Genomic DNA, 19,648 nt, shown 5'->3' with positions numbered 1-19,648 from the left:
CTGCACTTTGCCTTATCCTTAGTTTAAGAAATACATAATTCTATATGGACCAAGCTTGTTCATTTCTTAGTGTTGCCTCTAAACAGAACTGCTTCCCAAACCTGATCGTGGGATCAAGTCTTTGTCTTTGTCGTTGCTCTCAAGCTCACCGTTCTCACTATCAGCAGGATAATACCTCCATGAGCACCCTTTCGCCCCTTTCCGCCATAAAATGCACCCGTGTCCATTATTTCCAGTGAGTTCTAGTTAGACATAATACATCTCCACCACTGAACATATTATTGTCCTAACAAGTAGCATAACTGCATAATATTGCCTTGAGGCAACAAATGGAAAATAATTGATTAGAATATATATAAAATATGTCGTTAAACCTGCAGTGACAAATATCAGTTATATCCATCAATTTTCCCTATTTAGTGAATCATACTTACATGATACTGATTGTCTTAATTTAAAGACAAACAGTCTTATCTAACCTTTTCTTTCATATGACACATTATACTGGGAGGCTGTACTATAAGAGTCAATAAGACATCTGGTTGCCTTAGGGCAGCCTCTTTGACTTTCTCTTTTTTTATGTATCTGCAGGGATCTTTTTCTTAGGTTATAAAGACAAACAATTATGATAACAATGAGATCTGATGAGGAATAAGAGGAATATGTGTGAGCTGTAAAAAGGAGAAAAGATGAGAAGATGAGAAGAGGAGAGCCAGGCCGTGAGAATGCAGCAGATTAAGAAGAAGTTTGGCCACTTAAAATAAGCATTTGAGTTGGCAGATGAAGGTTGGGGGGGATTTCTGGCTCTGACCCGGATGGTCCTCTTGGACGGTTGATGATGATGGTAATTAAATGTGTTCTTTATGTCGAGTCAGCATATCCTCACTTTGTTACGGCCGGTCTCTACTGACCAAACCCTGCCAAGATTCCTGAGCTAATGTGCCAAATAATTTTCATAAAGTATTTTTCTGCAGTTGTCCGTTCGCACAGAGCCAAGTCCAAAGATAGCGACTGTGATTTACACAAGGAAGTTTTGTTTTTGTTTGAGCTCCTTAAGAAACAGCAGCTTTGCTTTTTTATTCTCTTTTGTTTTAGTATGAGAAAGGAATTTTACTCCCACCAGGGTGTGATACCTGATATCTGTGTGTATGTGGGTCCTTGAACAAGCCTTGTTTGTGAAGTGATACACCTGCCGCTGTAAGACGAATATTGCTCTCGAGAAATAGTTGTGTTTAATCTGGTGTTTATATAGAAAACACCTCAGGAATGTATATTATGGCACTTTATGTTCTTTCTACAGGAAACATTTTAGACTTTCAGAAGAAGAAATAATGTACTCCGGTTTAATTTTGGCCAGGGATATTTGTTGTACTGTATACCTCTATAAAGCACAAATTGTGTGTAGCTTGATGCATCAGATTTTTAGCATTTCACTTCAGTGGCATGAAAAAGTGAAATTGTCTTTTTTCTTTCTCTAATCCTAAAACAATAATGAGACACAAAATATATAAATATAAAGTCAACTTTCATAAATTTGAAGGCTACAGGAAGTGTGAATTTTACAATTTGAAAATGTAAGTAGAGCTCTATGCATAGCGTGCATCAATGCCCCATAATTTACACAGCTCTTCTTAAAGTATAGAATAAAAACTACATTTAAAGATTTTAAATTTACTTTGTTTATTGAGATTATTTAACAGTGCAAATTCACTGGATTGGATTATGTGTATAACCCAACATAAAAAAACAGTAGTCTTGATATAAAGGTAGGCATAAAAAATATCAAACACTGTGTTCTTTATGGCCGGGTTGGGTCAGTGGGTAGAGCAGGTGCACATATACTGAGAGGAGGTTTATTCCTCGATGCAGAGGTCCAGGGTTTGAATCTGACCTGTGACGATTTCCTGAATGTCTTCCCCTTTCTCTCACCTAGCTGTCCTCTCAAAAATTAAAGGCGGAAAAGCCCCAAAAAATAATCTTAAAAAAAACAAAACATTGTGTTCTTTACACTGTAGAAATGTAATTTGAAATGTCACAACGTTTTTCCCGCCCACGAACATTTTCGGCTTTAACTGGCAGAGCTCACGCCACATCACGTTACCTTTGTCAGGTGGATTTTTTCCAAGTGACTCATTTACTCACTCACTCTTTAACACTATTAATGTGCACTTGAGTGGAATGTAGGTGCAATATGATACAATGTCACCTGGTTTAAGCTGTTCTGTCATCATTCCTGACAAAGGAAAGGATTTTTCTATGTGACACACTTGCTGCCTAAAGACTACAACATTTAAAAACATTACGTCGTCTGAAACATATAAAGCTGCAGTCCGGTGATGGTTAGCTTAGCTTATCATATGGACTAGAAACAGGGGGGAAAAGGTATAAACTTAAACCTTATATTGTGTTAAAATACCATTTCCTATTTTTCATTGGAACACGTTTTCATGATATCCTCAGACATGGCTATTCTAACACAACAAACGTCAGAATTTTAGTAAATGTGTTTGTAAATGTCTCTAAAAAAACAAAATAAAAAATAGCAACGTGGCGCGGGTTGGCTCAGTGGGTAGAGCAGGCGCACATATACTTGGAGGTTTATGCCTCGACGCAGAGATCCAGGGTTCGAAGTCGACCTGTGACGATTACTTGCATGTCTTACCCCACTCTCTCTCTCTCCCCTTTCTCACATAGCTGTCCTGTCAAAATAAAGGCAGAAACTCTTTAAACAGAGGATGACACATAACAGTCTGAAGTGACATGGTAGCATGCAATATACTCTGGCATGACTCAGCATCCAATAACCTGTAGCCTCATTCCAGGATCTGTACACCCCAGCAAGAAGCCACAGCCCCATGTTAGCATTCAGGTATGTTTTGTCGATCCCCATCCAGCAAACACCCTCCATTTTGGGTTGCTCTTCTCAGTTGGTGCTTTGCCTTGGGTGTGATAAGGGATTGACGACCATTAAATGTCAATTATTTTTTATTTAAAGACCTTTTTGAGCATCTGGGTCACTTGGACCCTCGTCTTCATCAGATGTGTATTCTTGTTAACAGACTTACCTTTTTCCTAACCTAAATCTATACGGGTGAATTTTGACCCGTTAAACCACAGAAAAACCCCCACATGCAAATCATTTTGGAGGTGTGTTCTAATATTAGTCTGTTATAGTCAGATAACATAATTACCCATTGTCTTCATTATTGGAAATATAATGAGTGAATTTAAACATTTTTTAAGTTAAAAACGAGTGACACTTTAAGATCAAAGGTCCATGATGCCAAATATAACATTTAAATGAATACACAATAAGTTAGCTATGAGGTGAAAAGCAATGTTGGACGATAATCATTGTTTAAATAGTATTATGGGCTGAGTTAAATCACGGGTCAAATTTGACCCATTAACACAAAAAATGTGTGCAGCTTTCTAAAAGGGTTGATAAAAGGGTTAAAAGGTACAGTTAGGCAGATGTTTACTTTTGAACAGAGCTAGGTTAGCTGTTTCCAGTCTGTATGCTAAACTGAGATAACCGTCAGCTGGCTCGAGATCCATATTGAACAATCCTTTCATATAACGCTTGACAAGAAAGTGAATAATGCTGCCTGCACAACATTGTCACTATCTCTGTGCATCAAAGTTTCATGCATTTTTTCCAACATACTCAGTAACCTGCCAGTTGTGCTGAGATTGTGCTAAGATTGAGGCCTTTCTGTCTCACTCTGGAGGAGTCTTTCAAGGTTGTCTTTTTTAGGAGGCATAACAAAGTTTTAAACCCTTTCTCACAGAGAATGCTGGCCATTAGTCCTATTCTTACTAAACTATACTAAAGAATGGTTAAAATGTGTCTTAATATTGCCATGGCCAAAGATTCAAGGAGGGGACATTAGTTCTAGAGTAAAAAAGAGACAGAGCTTCATCTATTTTCCCTCTTGTTAGTTTGTCTGATTATCATCAGTAGCAATGCTGCTCTATATGGCTATTATGAAACTGAGGCCTTACAGTGGTTCAGCGTAACCCAGGTCCCTTTAGCCTAGTTTTTCCCAAGCAGCACATCCACAGGGACGATCACAGCGTGCCAGTGAGAAAGCGAAAAAACCCACATTGGCACTTGAGTCTCGATCTGTCTCCAAAAGAAGCTTCAGTTGGTGACCCAGTTACAATCACAACGTCTCAGAAGAGGTCAAGGCCACGTCTATAGTCCAGTAGTCTATAGCCACGACATTTCACTTCCGGGATTGCTCCGGTGCTGCAGGAAATTTCGCTGGATGCATGTCTTTTCGCCGATGTTTGTTTCCTTCCGCTTTCTTTGTGTTAGAATTTTAAACTCTGGTCAATTTATGAGGACTATGGTTAACTGCTCTTCAGATCTCTGCATGGTACATTGAGACAGCTAGCTAGACTATCTGGACTACCTGGTTTTATATATTTAGTCCACGTACATAAGGAATTCTGACAAATAAATCAATCTGAATTTAAATTAATCTGATGGAGGTTTGTTCTGTTCATTGAAACTGTTGTTTCCAAATGGTAATTATGCAAACAGATGCACTTGTAAGAAGATCAGATTACAGTGCACTTTATTTGGAGTTTTATTATAGTAGGAATATCAATCCATTATTTTGGACTAAAGTGATTAATAACATGTTGTTTGATAGACAGCCCTGGTGTTCTGTAAAGTAGTGTAATATCTCCCTCTGCTGATGGAAACAGCTACTGAAATTCACAGCAGGGATTTTTGTTCTGCCAGAGCCTAATCTAATTATTACAGATTATCCACAAACATACATTGATTTGGAGGAGTTGGAGCAGTTGGAGTGGCTGTTGTATTGTTTCAGCTGGTTGAACCGAAGAGGGAGAGAAACAATAGAGGCCAATAACAATAATGTAGCTGTCAGGACTGTGAGGGAGGCAAGATCGGGGAGGTGATACAGTAAACAGGCCAGCCCAATTCCTTCCCATGGCCTCCTGGTTTAACTGAACAAAGAATAAGTTAAAGCTGGACTCTGGATTTCACAAAGTAATGAGTCACTAATATTGTTGAGAAATGTTAATTAGCTTTTGGCATTTAAAAGGGAATTGGATCAACACAGGATGAGTATTACTAGACTGTTTTTTAGTTTATAGACAGAAAAGTCTTTAAGCAGATACGTAAACAATTGCAAAAAAGAGAACATCTTTGTCATACAACACTGTAGAATATACTTCTTGAACACAAAGCCGTATCAATATCAGACAAGTATAAAGGTCTCATGTTGTAAAAACAAGATTTTCATGTCTTTTTTAATTATAAAGCAGGTTGAGGTGCTATATACTGTGAAAGCATCAAAACGCTCAATCCACAGAGAAATGCACACAGCCCGTATTCTGAAATACACATTATGCAGTACTGCAGTACTGTACTACACATTATAGTGTAACTGTACTGTACACATTATACTGTAACTGTATCAGCCATCAGGACTTCTGTACGGTTGTGTTGTCACAACTACACTACAGGTAGCTTGCTTATAAAAATATGTGTGCATCTCTTCGATTTCTGCTACACTTTTGCAATATCATCCAACTCCACTTTGGGCTGATTCCCTGCTAATTATTATGTTATTCATATTTTGAGGGGCTGAAATCAGTGCAGCCGTTATCCATCATGCCTTTCACATACCTGCCTCAAGGGGACAATCATGTAATCAAGTAATATGTCCCACTGGACTGTCAGTGTTTATTGGTTTGATTCCGGAGATATCATTTTTCTCTGCTGAAGGAAACACACAGCTCAGTTGGGTTGTTTGTCTATGTTCTGTGAACATAACTTCACCAATACTCTGTGTGGTCCAGACCCTGTAGCTACAGCAATTACACTGCACTACACTGGAACTTTTTCTCAAGTACACATTGTATTCTGAATGTGTAAACATAATATTTTCAGACCATTTTTAAGGGCATCCCATCACTGCTTTTAGTTTTTAGACATGTTTATTTGATATATTGAGAGGGCATACCTCATATAACACACATCTGCATAGTTCAAGTATGGCACAGAAATATCCAACACTTTGATATATGCTAGTTCTGCAGTCCAGTGAAGGTAGCAATTTAGAGGAACAGCTAATTGAAAAGAAGAAATTAAACAAAAGACATTTTGACATGTCACAGTAGAAAAGGCACAGGTGTAAAATGAATGAAGGCTGAATTCAGGCTGCAAGTTTTGTCATGGCTTTTTAGGACATTTAAACCAAACACAGTAACTATTAATGTAATAGTATTAGTCCTACAAAGTCAAAATGTCTGCTGTGAAAAAGGCCCTTTTCACATCATGTTGGAGAGCATGGACCTTCATTTAAAGTGATTCTTTTATCTATTTTTATTTTTTTAAGTTCCAATTCTTTCAATTAATAAACGGGAGGTATGTGTAAATTGCAGTACAGTTATTCTGGATACATGGATCTTTTTCACCTCCACTTTCTATAAAGTTCTCCAGTACTATTTCATATTTAGTCAGAGTCACTGTGAAGTGATGGCCTGTGTATCCATATCTAGACAGGGTTAAACAAATACAAAGTGGCTTTACACAAATGTCAAAAAAGTTGAAAAGCCAAAGGGGAAAAGGGAGATTGGGCCTCTGCATTAACGCTTTGATTTTTACTGAATGATTTCATAGACTGTTAAAAGATTTTTGATGGAATTACAGTAGAATACAGTCTAGCTCCAAACAGTAGGGGCAGTAATGCAACACTAACTGGATTCAATCCGCCGACGAAGAAGAAAACCCGGAAGTAGGCTGTGTTTTTTTTGTTTTTGTTGTCGCGGCGGGAAAGTTCACTGAGGAGGTAAACAAACTAATACAGTATACGGTACGTTTTAAGTCCAATGTCTACGGTAAGCAGTGTTTTTGTGTACTCATTACATCAGCTAACTAGGCTGCAACTCTCTCCAAAATATGCCATTAAACGGGCTACGTACAAGCTAATGGTGCTAACCAGATTAAGCTAACGTACTGTAACGTTAACTAACGGAAACCGTTTCCCAGCTGTTCATGTGAGAGCATGGTGGTTAACTGTTGATGGCGAGATGAAGCTTCATGAAGCATGGAAGGTTTCCAGAAAGTTGGTTCGCAAAAGGGTTCGTTTCTCAAGGCTTCATGTGCACACAAAACCACCTGTTGGTCAAAGAGTGAATTAAACCTGGCAGAAATATTACAGATGACTTCAACCATCTGTGATACAACCATAGCCTCTATAAAAAAGATTATTTACTTACACTTATTTCATGAAAAAAAATAAAGAAATCAATTTCGATGGTAATAGTAGGCCTATGGTTGTTTAACATAACCGTATGTGTCCTGTGAGGAACCGTTATTGCATGAAATGTGTGTAATCAATCCTTTGGTAAATAATGTTTTCATAATAATGGCAGGAGGTGCAATATTAGTGTTTTAAAACTGTAAAGTGTCAGTGGTTTAACCGGGCAGAGGACAGTGAATGGGCTTGATATTGGCTGATACTGGTTTTGGTTAAATGAAGCTTTCTGGTAGCCTAGAAATCTAGACACACCTTAGCGGAAGCAAATTTAATTGGGTCTGGCTTGTCAGGTTAGCTTTCTGGAGCACTGAATCACGATAAAGCAACTGTGTTGAAAATGGTTCACTGAACTGTAGGCCTATATTCTTTTAATTAATCTTTAAATCATTGTTTCTGTAAAACATTCAAAAAAGGGAAATATACCCAAAGTAACAAGCCAAAAACCACAACATATTCAATCTAACACAAGTAAAGGAAGAAAATCCTCACACTTAAATGTTGAAAAATTACTTTGTCATATTTGAAATTAGTTGTTTAATTTACTATCGACCAATTAATCAATAAATTAACTAGTCGTTTCAATAGCCTACAGAAATAATAACAGCTCTTGTCAGAACTAGACATACAGCATGAGATATTGTGTTATAACATGTTGCAATGTTGTTTTTTCTTGATTTACTGGCTCTGATGGTACTTGGTAAATGTTTATGCTCATAACGTTAGTTACGTTCTAACAGTAGTAGAGCTTCACCTTCAATATTTGACATGTATTAAGCGCTGTCTTCTTTGTAATTCCCCCTCTTCCACCAGGTGAGACATTTTGACCATGCCATCCAAACAGAAGGATGTGGCCAAATCTAACATCTCCCCAGTTCTGTTCTTGACTGTGGACGGTGAACCCATGTCTTTCTTCTTGCGACCGGGTCCTGTTAAACTCAAGCTCCAGCCGCTCATCACAGCTGGAGGGGGGTTGTTGTGCAATGTGCAGCAGCCAGGGGCAATCCTGCTGATTGACCCAGAGGAAAGAGACTCTATTCCTGAAACTACTGCTCACTGGTAGGTGCTGAACATTAGAAAGTATGTATGTCAGGAGGAGAAATACTGTTCAGTCTATTCAGTTGATAGAAAGAAAGCTACATGGTTGTAAGATTCAAGACTATTGTTTGGTGTTGATGGGCCAATTCATCTTTCATATTTTGACATTTAGTCTGTTCAGCATTCACAAATACAGCTTAATTTTCACATATAATGACAATAAATAAGTCACATCTCAGCCTCACACCTGATGAGCTAAAATCTGTTTCATCATACACTGCGTAGAAGGTATGTACAGTATGTATCAATGTTAACATATGGGACACTTTGTGATCTATACCTCTATCTGTACCTCACTGGTACACCATATACAGTAACTACTAGCTGCTGTTTGTTCATGGCCAGTCTTCTAAGGCTTATTGAAAGAAAATGCCTACCCTTATTACACAATTAAAGAGCATTTTGCTCTGTAAGGAAGAGCTTTACTAGTGTTACTGTTCTATACATGTTCTATAAATAAACACGGCTTACTATATTATGTTTTATTCCTCCTTTCTAATGATGGAGCAATTTTAAGTTTTAGCACAGTGATCATGGGATCAGCTAGAGCATTTAATTAGGCAAAAGTGGTTACTGTGTAACTAACTTGAAAAATATTCAAAGCACAGAATTTAAGCTGCGTTCTGTTTTCTCTTAAGGTACGTGTCCACGCAGTACATTCACGACTGTATCGAGAAGGATGAACAGCTGAATTTAGAGGACTACAGGTTAAATCCGGAAGTGGTCCTGAGACAGTCTGCTAGACATAACAAAAGCAAAGAGACCTCTCCTGGACTCGTAAGAGGTATCTAAAAACCCCAAATTTCTTGTGAGGACCATATTGAAAGTCATAGTTAGTCAAAAATAGCTATTAAATAAAAACGTGTGCACTGGTTTTATATTAGCTGTGCTGTTTATTATCAAATTGGGAATTAGAATTTATGTAACTGTTGTTTTAAATCAACTGATGTATGCACTTTCTGTCATTCCTTCCTTCCTTCCTTATTATTAGGCAGGCTTGCTTACACTGCGGAAGATGACGCTGCTATTTTGAGATATGTCATCAAGCACAAGACAGAGATTGGGGGGAACCGGCTTTGGCAAGAGATGGAGAAGCAGCGGGTGACCGGTCACAGCTGGCAGTCAATGAAAACTCACTATAAAGTGCTACTGGCAAAAAAACAGTCCGAGGTTGTGGAGGTGGCAACAACACAGGAAGACACCAAGACAGTAGAGGGAGAGACTAAGGTAATTTACCTGGATGGTATTTTGTCATGTAAGTCTCAGTATCATATGTTTCTTTTAGAATGTATACAGGAGGCACAGGTTACAGCTACAATCTAATCCAGGTCAATACAGCAGTCCTGCAATAAATCCAACATTTCCTCCCTCGTGGGCCGGATACATTTGATTAAGATGGTTGTCCTCCCCAAATTTCTTTACCTTTTCCAGCATATCCCGGTACTTATCGTTAAATCTTTTTCGACAAGCTGGACAGGGCGATATCTAAATATCTATGAGGCAGCAAACCTGCTAGGATCCGAAAGGCGATACTACAGTCCCTGAAGACTGAGGGGGGCCTGGCGCGCCTTAACTTCAGGCGATATTACTGGGCAGCTAACTTCCAAAAACTCCTGTACTGGATGAACGATGACTGTGCCTCTCTACCCCCCTGGGTACATTTGGAAAAGGCAGGATCGCGCCTCCCGCTGCGGTCGGTCCTCTGCTCTCAGCTCCCTTTGCCTTTAACATCTGTGGGCGCATGCCCGATTGTATCCCTCTCGCTTAAGATCTGGAGTCAAGTTAGGAAAAACTTTGGCTTACAGGGCCCTTCCGTCTTGGCCCCATGGCTTAAAAAACATGTCTTTACACCTTCAAGTTCAGACCTCACATTTAGGGCCTGGCACAATGAAGGTATAACAATGTAACAATGGGATCTTGCTCTGACTGCGGTTCACTCATCCTCCATATGTGCTCGTCATGGCTTAATCCAATGCAAGGTCCTTCATAAAGTCCACTATACAAACGCAAAACTGTCCAAAATATACTCCACTGTCCGGGACACCTGTAACAGGTGTAACCAGTCTCCTGCCAATCATACTCGCATGTTCTGGTCTTGCCCTAAATTAACTACTTTTTGACACCATGAGCAGAGCCTACAATCGCACTATCCCCCCGTACCCCTTGTCAGCTATTTACTGTATTAGGTCTTCTCTGAAAGGCTCTATCTTGACATTCCTAGAGACATGGAACCCTTTCCTAGAACTCGTTGACTCACTCAGCTTATCTCCTGACTTGGAGGACGGCGCTCCTTCTGGACCGCTCCACTTGACGCCAGGTGCAGCACAGTTTGTTATCTGCATGAATAAAAAACAGCATTGGTTTATTAACCATGTTAGGCAGACTAGCCTATATGTTTTTTTCTCAAAACATGGCATTTCCTTTTGTCAACAATCCCATTGATGAAGAAGCACTTTGCAGGGAGATGATATTGAGGCCCCGACTATAGATGTATTTTCATTTCCAGATACTAGCCTACCCATTTGAGCGGAATTGTTTTTCTTCCCAGTCTATCAGTTACGTAGCCTACATAACCTTATCTGTCCTCATATCACTAACGTCACCCATCGTGGACATACTCTTACATCCCAGTAGATTCTTTGTGTCGCATTACGTTTTTTTGCAAACGGCAAATGCGGAGCATTTTAGCAAAGCGCCGTCAGAAGAGTGTGACTCGCTCTGAAACGTGTTTTAAACGTTTTTGTAGTGCTCCCTGGACACAAACCAGTAAGAGCCATTAAAAAGGAGTTCCACAGTATTGCAGGTGAATGATTTAACCCTTTCAAATAAAAGATTCTGAATTATAATTCTTAATGATGGTGCTGCAGCCACAGAATGGGATTAGTAGGCCTAGGACTTTTTCGCCCGCAGGATTGCACCTTAATGAACTAGATTATAGGTTCAATACCATTTCACCAGTAATATTTAAACTTATGATTAAATATGATATTAATACACTATATTGGAACTTACGCATTTACTCTAGCAGCAATTTTCTCCCACGCAAATTCTCTCTTTTGCAGCACCTGCTGTGTTGCTTTTTTAAATTGCTCATATTATGCTCATTTTCATGTTCATAATTGTATTTAGAGGTTGTACCAGAATAGGTTTATGTGGTTTAATTTTCAGCAAACACCATATATTTGTTGTACTGCACATTGTTGCAGCTCCTCTTTTCACCCTGTGTGTTAGCTACAGAGTGAGACATCTCACTTCTGTACCATCTTTGTTGGGAGTCGCACATGTGCAGTAAGTACTGCTAGCTAGTCAGAAGCAGAGTGTGAGGTCGTGCCATGCTAGCAGCTAGGCGAGCATTATAACGTGTGTTACAAAGTGATGCACGTTCGTCACGGAAGTAAAGGCTGGACTACAACAGAGCTGTTTGGAGCAGTTTGTGAACAGTGTTTTCTGTTGGAGATGGTAAGTACCTTTGGGGTGGACTTTGGGCTTTTTCACTTTGTAAACCTATAACGTGCACAAAAAAGATATAGAACACAATAAAGGAAAGGGGAAAAGCCAAAAAGCATAATATGAGCACTTAAACGAAATACATGTTCAAACTTGCTGTATGTGCGCATGAGTATTTCCACCGAGCAGTTTGTTTGTGGTTGTTACCATGGTGAATCGTAGTATCATGGCTCCGTTCATGCTGCCTTTTAATTGTGGTGGTGCACGCGCTTAACTCTGAGTGAGCATACTCTGAGTTGATTGAACCAACTCAAATCTGCTGTTCTGGAACCGAAAACTCAGAGTTTCCCATCTCAGGGTAAATCAACTCAGAGATCAGGGTTAGACTCCGAGTTTGTTAAACCTCCTTACTGAAACGGGCCCCTGTGCTATGTGTCACCGGTTGTAAAAATGTAAACTTAAATAAAAAAAGTTGGGGGAAAAATCCAACATTTCTGAGCTTATAATGTTCAGGTTTTGTTAGCAGGGTGTTTTATTTTGGTGCCAAATTGTGCTACAATATGTTGAAAGATTTTTTTTTTTTTTATTGCATTAGGTCCCTGTCATGTATGTAAATGCATGTGTATAAAATATGAGACCCCTTTCAATATAGTGCGTTTCTCACGGGGAGCCAGTGATCAGTATGTTCAAGTAATACCAGGGAAACAATGGTGTTATTAGCAGTGACTCAAAGTTATGGAGCATTCATTGTTCATGCCACCTTCTGCAGGTCAAACAGGCTGTCTCTGTGTTTCAGATGACTGCTGTCAAGATATCAAAATTTCTCTTTACGGAATTTTTTTTTTCTTCAAGATAACGTTAATATTGCAAGAGCACATCAATGGCACACTGGCCAACATTAAAATAATTATAATAATCATGGTAGGTGGGTTGGTGCAACTAAGTAAAGAACAAAGCTAACATATAAAATACCATCAAATTGTGTTTTGTCCAAACTTAGTACAACATGCAAAAGCTGCTTGTTGACAGCTTCAAAATAACTAAAAACCCTGGTTGATGTCACAGAGGCTGTAGGGGGGGGGAATGTATTCTTGGATACTACCGCTTGGTGGCGCCAAATTAAAAAAATCCATTGTGCAACACAGTAACACGGTGTTTATGAAAACACATACTGTACAGTATAATGCAACAGACTTAATTCACATACTTTCTTTTGAAGTACAAGCTCAACTTTGGAATACCTCCTGACTACTCATAGTCACATCTTTTTATAGACATGAAGCCTGATGTTTCTCCTCTGTCTGCTCCTAGGTAGAAGAAAATCAAGAGACAGATGTTGAAAAACCGCCCAGTGCGGAAGATGCTGCTTCTCCTCAGACACATTCAGCAGCAACAGACCTAACACAGGTAGTAACCACAACTCACTTCCTGCAACAAACACCACAGTCTTGAATAGTAAGTTTGTATGTGATTTTAATATTTCTTTTTAAATAAGCACAACTGAACCTAACAGATGTGGTGTTTCGACAGATAGATGACCAGTCATTTCCATCTGAAAGCCCACAACCAAAAGTTGGAGAAGCTCAAAGATCCTTCTCTCCCCAAGAAAAAGTACAACATGTGAACCCACAGACAGATGAACAACCAACTGAAAGCACTCAAGTAGGGACTGTAGAAGCTGAAACATCGAACTCCCCCCAGCCTGAGGGACCCTGTTTGGACCCACAGACAGACGCTCACCCCATTCCAGCTGAGAGCACAGAACCAGAAACGGATGAACTCATCTCTCCACAAAAAGAAAGTGTGCCAGAGGACTCTCCTCCAGCTCAGCCCGAGACCTCTTCCCAGAAAAAGCCTAAAGCCCAGCAGAAGGCCTCCCCCAAGCCAGAACAACCGCAGCGTCGATTAACACGCAGGCAACTTGTACTCGAGGAGCTGTCGCCTGAACCGTATGGCAAAAAACTCAGGTCATCAACATCTTCTCCAGGGCAACCTTTATCATCTCCCCAGCCCTCAAAGAAAACTAAATCAGCCGTTAAGTCCGCTCTTCAAAAAGACACAACCATAGAGCAGCCGCCTTCTAAGAGAGCCAGAGGAAAGAGTGTGACAGCAGTGGCAGAGAGTCAAGAGGAGGGGAGCGGACAAGCTGCGGTCTCTGAAACGCCACAAGCAGGTTTGTTATACATCTCCCAGAGTGGGACACAAGACACATAGATGGCATCTTAATATCTTTTCAAGCTCTTATAGTACAGACTTGAGTAAAATGTTGAGTCAGGCAGAATGGGAGGATCTCCTCTCATCTTTTTACCTCCATCACTGTTTTGCAGATACAGAGTCTAATTCAGTGCCACAGGAAGGAGAGAAGAAGAAAGAAAAGAGAAAGTTGGGGATTCTAGAGTTGGCTTCAAAGGAGTTTGAAGATGAAAGTGAGGTAAGACACAACAGAATAGTAGGGGTGAGAAGCCTCACGATACTTATTTCACGATACGATATTATTGCGATTTTAAACATATTCCAAGATTCTGCTATATATTGCAATTTATTACCTTATTTCCAACTTTGTCAATATCTGTTTTATCTAAAAAGATTTTATCTGTTTGTTCATCTCACTTAAATTGTATTGCTGCAAAATGGGATTGTCAAGCAAAACAAACTGACCAACACTTACATAATAAAAGATCGATACTTGGCGCAAAATTTTTCATGTCCGAACCCGGCCCGAGCCCGACACAGTTTCTCATACTAAAGACGCGTTTCTTTGTGTGGAAAGCCCGCTTTTATTAAAGGGGTGATAGAATGCAAAACCGATTTTACCCTGTCATAGTTGAATAACGACAGTTCGGTGGGTAAATAGGACATACATAGAAGCTCAAAGTCCCATTGACACCCCTTTACTATGAAAATCTCATATTTTGAAACTGCCGCTGAAAACGGGCGAATCCCAACAAAGCTGGAAGTTGACGTCAACCTCCCAAAAACCGGAACCTTTGTCAGCCCATGGGTGTATTAAGAGAACGGTCACGCCCCAACATTTACATAGGCTACACAACTGACCTGAGATCAGGTAGTCTTCCGAATCTAGGTCGCGCAGATCTCTGCTATTCCATTACAAAATTCACTTCTGAAACTTTTTTGCGAGAAATCAACTATGTAAGGCTCCAAAAGGGCCACATTTTACGAAAATGGATGGCTAATTGCAAATTTTGTCCGACTGTGTGTCGGAATTCAGCCCCCGGTGCTGCCTGTGTTGTTGCCTCCGCCACCGACCTGCCTTCCTTCACGCACCCCGGCCTGCTATGAGGTACTTGGAGCTCCGTCACGACTGGCAGCCCACAGCACTCCATACCCGCGCAAAGTCACCGGTTTTTGGATAATGGACTACTAAACGCCGGTGCTCTGACAGAGCTCCAGGACCTGCAGCTCCCCTCTTCCTGCTAGCTAAATGCCCGGTGTGTGTGAGTGAGAGCACGGTCAGCGAGCTTGTTACGCCAGCAATCTGTTACCACAGGTTCCAGTTAATCTTTTAATGTGTGTAATTATAATGTGTTGAGTTATTTAAACAAACGATTGGGGAAATAAACGCCGCTTGTCCCTGAGTCTCATTGATAGAGCCTGCGGCTGGATGTAGCTCTATCAATGAGAGGTAGCTCCTCTTAGAATTCCTCTGAAATTCACAAATATTCATTAAATTGAAATCGGACACCGTTGTTAGCTTTATAAGACCTTTAGGGAGATGTTCTATAAGTGGCGTGACGAAATTCAAACTGTAAATATACACAAATTTTGCGGAAAATGAAGCTAACTATCCGTGATTTGTAGCTAGCTAGCTACACATAGCTAGGATTGAAGGGACAGTCATAGCTAACGAAACCCCCACTGTTCACAAAAATTCATTAACTTGAAATCGGACACCGTTGTTAGCTTTATAAGACATTTAGGGAGATGTTGTATAAGTGGCGTGATGAAATTCAAACTGTAAATATAAACAAATTACGCTGAAAATGAAGCTAACTATCCGTGATTTGTAGCTAGCTACACATAGCTAGGATTGAAGGGACAGTCATAGCTAACGAAACCCCCACTGTTCACAAAAATTCATTAACTTGAAATCGGACGCGTGTTTAGCTTTATAAGACATTTTGGGAGATGTTGTATAAGTGGCGGACGAAATTCAAACTGTGAATATAAACAAATTACGCTTGAAAATGAAGCTAACTATCCGTGATTTGTAGGTAGCTACACATAGCTAGGATTGAAGGGACAGTCATAGCTAACGAAACCCCCACTGTTCACAAAAAGTCATTAACTTGAAATCGGACACCGTTGTTAGCTTTATAAGACCTTTAGGGAGATGTTGTATAAGTGGCGTGACGAAATTCAAACTGTAAATATACACAAATTTTGCGGAAAATGAAGCTAACTATCCGTGATTTGTAGCTAGCTAGCTACACATAGCTAGGATTGAAGGGACAGTCATAGCTAACGAAACCCCCACTGTTCACAAAAATTCATTAACTTGAAATCGGACACCGTTGTTAGCTTTATAAGACATTTAGGGAGATGTTGTATAAGTGGCGTGACGAAATTCAAACTGTAAATATAAACAAATTACGCTGAAAATGAAGCTAACTATCCGTGATTTGTAGCTAGCTACACATAGCTAGGATTGAAGGGACAGTCATAGCTAACGAAACCCCCACTGTTCACAAAAATTCATTAACTTGAAATCGGACACCGTTGTTAGCTTTATAAGACCTTTAGGGAGATGTTGTATAAGTGGCGTGATGAAATTCAAACTGTAAATATACTTTATTTATGCCGAAAATGAAGCTAACTATCCGTTATTTGTAGCTACACATAGCTAGCATGAAGGGACAGTCATAGATAACGTAAACCCCTAATCTTCACAAAAATTCATTAACCTGGAAAACGGCCAACGTTGTTAGCTTTAAGACCTTTAGAGATATGTTGTATAAGTGGCGTGAAAAAATTCAAACTGTAAATATAGCTACTCTAGTTATGCCGGCAGCTGACAGCCAGCCTAGATTAACTGGAACTGTTGTAAGAGATTGCTGGTATAACAAGCTCGCTGACCCGCTTATCACTCTCACACACGGGCCATTTAGCTAGCAGGAAGAGGGGAGCTGCAGGCCGGGTCTGTGGAGGAAGGCAGGCGGGGCAGTGAGGCAGCAACACAGGCAGCACCGGAGCTGAACTCCGACACACAGTCTTACCAAATTTGCAATAAGCCATAAATTTTCGTAAAACGTCCCATATTTGAGCTTTATATAGTTGATTTCTCGCCTAAAAAAGTCTCAGAAGTGAATTTTAATAACGTAATAGCCCAACAAACAATGTATAACTTTGCAGTGAGACCTGCTGTCGAGTCTCCCATGTGTTTCTATGTAGTTTGCTCAAACCAATCAGCACGTAGCTCATTCTGAATATTCATGAGCATACCATATTTGGAAGAAAAGCTCTTGTTCCAAATAGAGCCATATTCACAGGGTAGTTAAGGGCCTAATAAAATAGCATTCGGGCAGTTTTCAGCCCAACCAATGTTACATACCCCATTAGGAGACCTTAAGGAACAGTGTAAAATACCCTATATAATCATTCTATCACCCCTTTAAGCAACTGTAGGAAGGTATTCGGAAATGTCAACAGATGAGCATATCAGCGCACACGGGGCAACAAGCGCTCGTTAACACAGGCGCGCACCTACATAATAAGCTGTTTTAAATTTAAAATGTTCAATGCCTTATCACGCTGATGTGACTGACCCGAATCCGAACATAATTTCTAAATATCTGTCCGAACCCGGCCCGGCCCGTCGGTTACTGCCGGGTCCCAACAGGCTCGGTTCGGGTATCCATCCTCTACTACAGAATAGCACGTGCTATGTTACACAAAACGATAAGTGCTGGTCAAAAGGTTTCAGATAATTTGTCAATTAATCAACAAATGATTTCAGCTCTAGTTGCTGTTATTGTTTGCTAAAGCTGCTCAAATGTTCCTCTCCACAAATAAAACCCTATTATGGGGCTGAACACAAAGGCAGTGTCAAAGGGCCATATTATTTCCCCATCCTTTAAATATTTAAACTGTTATGTTCCTGTCTCTCAGTCTGGTGAGGACGAAACTCCAGATCTCCAAAATCCAACTGAAACAGCGACAAAACCGCTCACATCGACAGAACCTCCACTCCCCACTTCAGACACCGCTGCAGACACCGCTTCCACACAGTCCAACCCTGAACACGGACTCAGTCTCCAAGAGAACACGCAAGAGACCCAGGCCTCCAGTAGCAACTGCCTACCAAAGACAGGTGGCCCTGAACCTGTCAGTGCAACCTCCAAGGCCCATCTGTTCATATTCGACAGTGAATCTCAGGAGGATGACTCTCAGTCCATTGTTGGTGATAATCCGGTAGCTCCATCCAAACCACAGCCAACAGTGAACAGAGACGCTGCACTTTCACTGACACAGGTCCAGTTGGAAGAAGACAAGCAGCGAATCAAAGAGCTGATGAACCAGACAAACCAGGTGAACACTGTGGTGTACTAGATGCATCCTAAAGAGCAGCAGCACACCAATCTTCATTCACTCCACAATCTTCTTGCACGTATATGCTCTTTATTCTTGGTTATATTCTGTTTGGCTTTTCTAAACTCTCCTAACTATTTTTGTTCCAGGACTTGATTAGTGTGACCAAAGCCCTGTTGAAGACCAGCGGAGACTTCTCTGCTGCTCTGGATCAGCTTTTGAATCGCTGTTCCATTCCACGGCCACTTTGGAATCGCTGTGACGACAGTCTTTTGCTCTCAGCTGATCCCGTGGTCCGACAGCAGCTGCAAGAGAAATACAGCGAGGAGGACGTGGCCAAAAGAATCGTGTTCCTCGAGGTAGAGGGATGAAAATAAAAGACAGGTTAGTACAGCTAGACAGGAGGAGAATAGCAGATCTGGGCATACGGAGTACACTCATCTATTATACTGCCTAACTAGAGCTAGTTAGCTGGTATTTGTTTCAACATGAGGGACATGTTGTGTCCCTCTCCTTCATTGCTGCTCATCCTGACTAACTTTGAAGAATTAAATTCAGAAATATTAAATTAGCCGGGTTAACTATTGAATGTTTTTAGGTATATTATGTAGAGTCTATTATTTGTGCCATGCTCTATATCTTTGTACAGAAATGTCTTTTACCATGAAAATTCTATTTTGTTTTTTAATTTGTTTTGTTTGTTTTCATTAAATTGCATAAAGTTTTATACCATTTAAAAACACCTGTTTTTACATTACGAAATAAATCTCCTGTTTTATATGCATTGTGTTTAATTGAACAAATTGCATTTGAATGGTTTAAAGAAAAATGACTCTTCAGCCTTGTATGAAATATGTGATAAGAGGACCTGTAGGAGATGCAGATGAATGAAAACTTTAGGTCAAAATAAGCTTAAGCTTATCACAGGAGACATCTTCACCTGTCATAGTAGCAAACGCACAGGTGTAAATAATAAAACGAACAATGGCTGAATTCCATTTAGCTGCTATGATTTTATGATTTCTTCTTGGTATCGTACATGCTGCCTCACTGTTAATGGAACACTATATAAAATATAACAGAGGCATTGTTTGTGTTATTATTAGTAACAACTCCGCTTTTCCCACTGTGACAAGTCAAAATGTCTGCTGTGAGAAAAGGCCTACTGGTACGCTTTTAAAGAACAAAAAGAGTTGCTGCTCTAAGTGTAAGGAAATACAGTATGTGCCTCTGCTACTCTAAGTATTTGAAATATTACT

The 19,648-nt window shown here is 40.1% G+C and overlaps 1 protein-coding gene across 3 annotated transcripts; it reads left to right on the top strand.

The window, feature by feature from the left end:
- The first annotated feature begins 6,738 nt into the window (after nt 1–6,738).
- LOC120556968 (telomeric repeat binding factor 2, interacting protein) lies at nt 6,739–19,169 on the top strand. 3 transcript variants are annotated; one of them, XM_039796901.1, is made up of 9 exons: nt 6,739–6,830; nt 8,112–8,357; nt 9,035–9,180; nt 9,388–9,623; nt 13,155–13,250; nt 13,374–14,016; nt 14,171–14,274; nt 17,970–18,389; nt 18,539–19,169. In XM_039796901.1, exons 2-9 carry the CDS (start codon nt 8,128–8,130, stop codon nt 18,758–18,760), a joined length of 2,097 nt encoding a protein of 698 aa, XP_039652835.1. In that variant the 5' UTR covers nt 6,739–6,830; nt 8,112–8,127; the 3' UTR covers nt 18,761–19,169. The 3 variants fall into 3 exon arrangements, with proteins under 3 accessions (XP_039652835.1, XP_039652834.1, XP_039652836.1); XM_039796900.1 differs by having other exon boundaries at nt 6,770–6,854; XM_039796902.1 differs by having other exon boundaries at nt 6,793–6,879.
- Nucleotides 19,170–19,648: the final 479 nt, after the last annotated feature.

This window comes from Perca fluviatilis, chromosome 4 (assembly GCF_010015445.1).
Source record: "Perca fluviatilis chromosome 4, GENO_Pfluv_1.0, whole genome shotgun sequence".
Lineage (NCBI taxonomy): Eukaryota > Metazoa > Chordata > Actinopteri > Perciformes > Percidae > Perca > Perca fluviatilis.
Note: the sequence above shows the minus strand (reverse complement) of the source record. Positions and strands in the feature narration are given on the sequence as shown.

What these genes read in the sequence shown, in the direction of transcription:
- LOC120556968 (XM_039796901.1), top strand. Translation starts at nt 8,128, where the DNA reads ATGCCATCCAAACAGAAGGATGTGGCCAAATCTAACATCTCCCCAGTT. An exon ending in CCTGAAACTACTGCTCACTG is followed by an intron (nt 8,358 to 9,034) that starts GTAGGTGCTGAA and finishes TTTTCTCTTAAG; the next exon opens with GTACGTGTCCACGCAGTACA. An exon ending in AGTTTGAAGATGAAAGTGAG is followed by an intron (nt 14,275 to 17,969) that starts GTAAGACACAAC and finishes CCTGTCTCTCAG; the next exon opens with TCTGGTGAGGACGAAACTCC.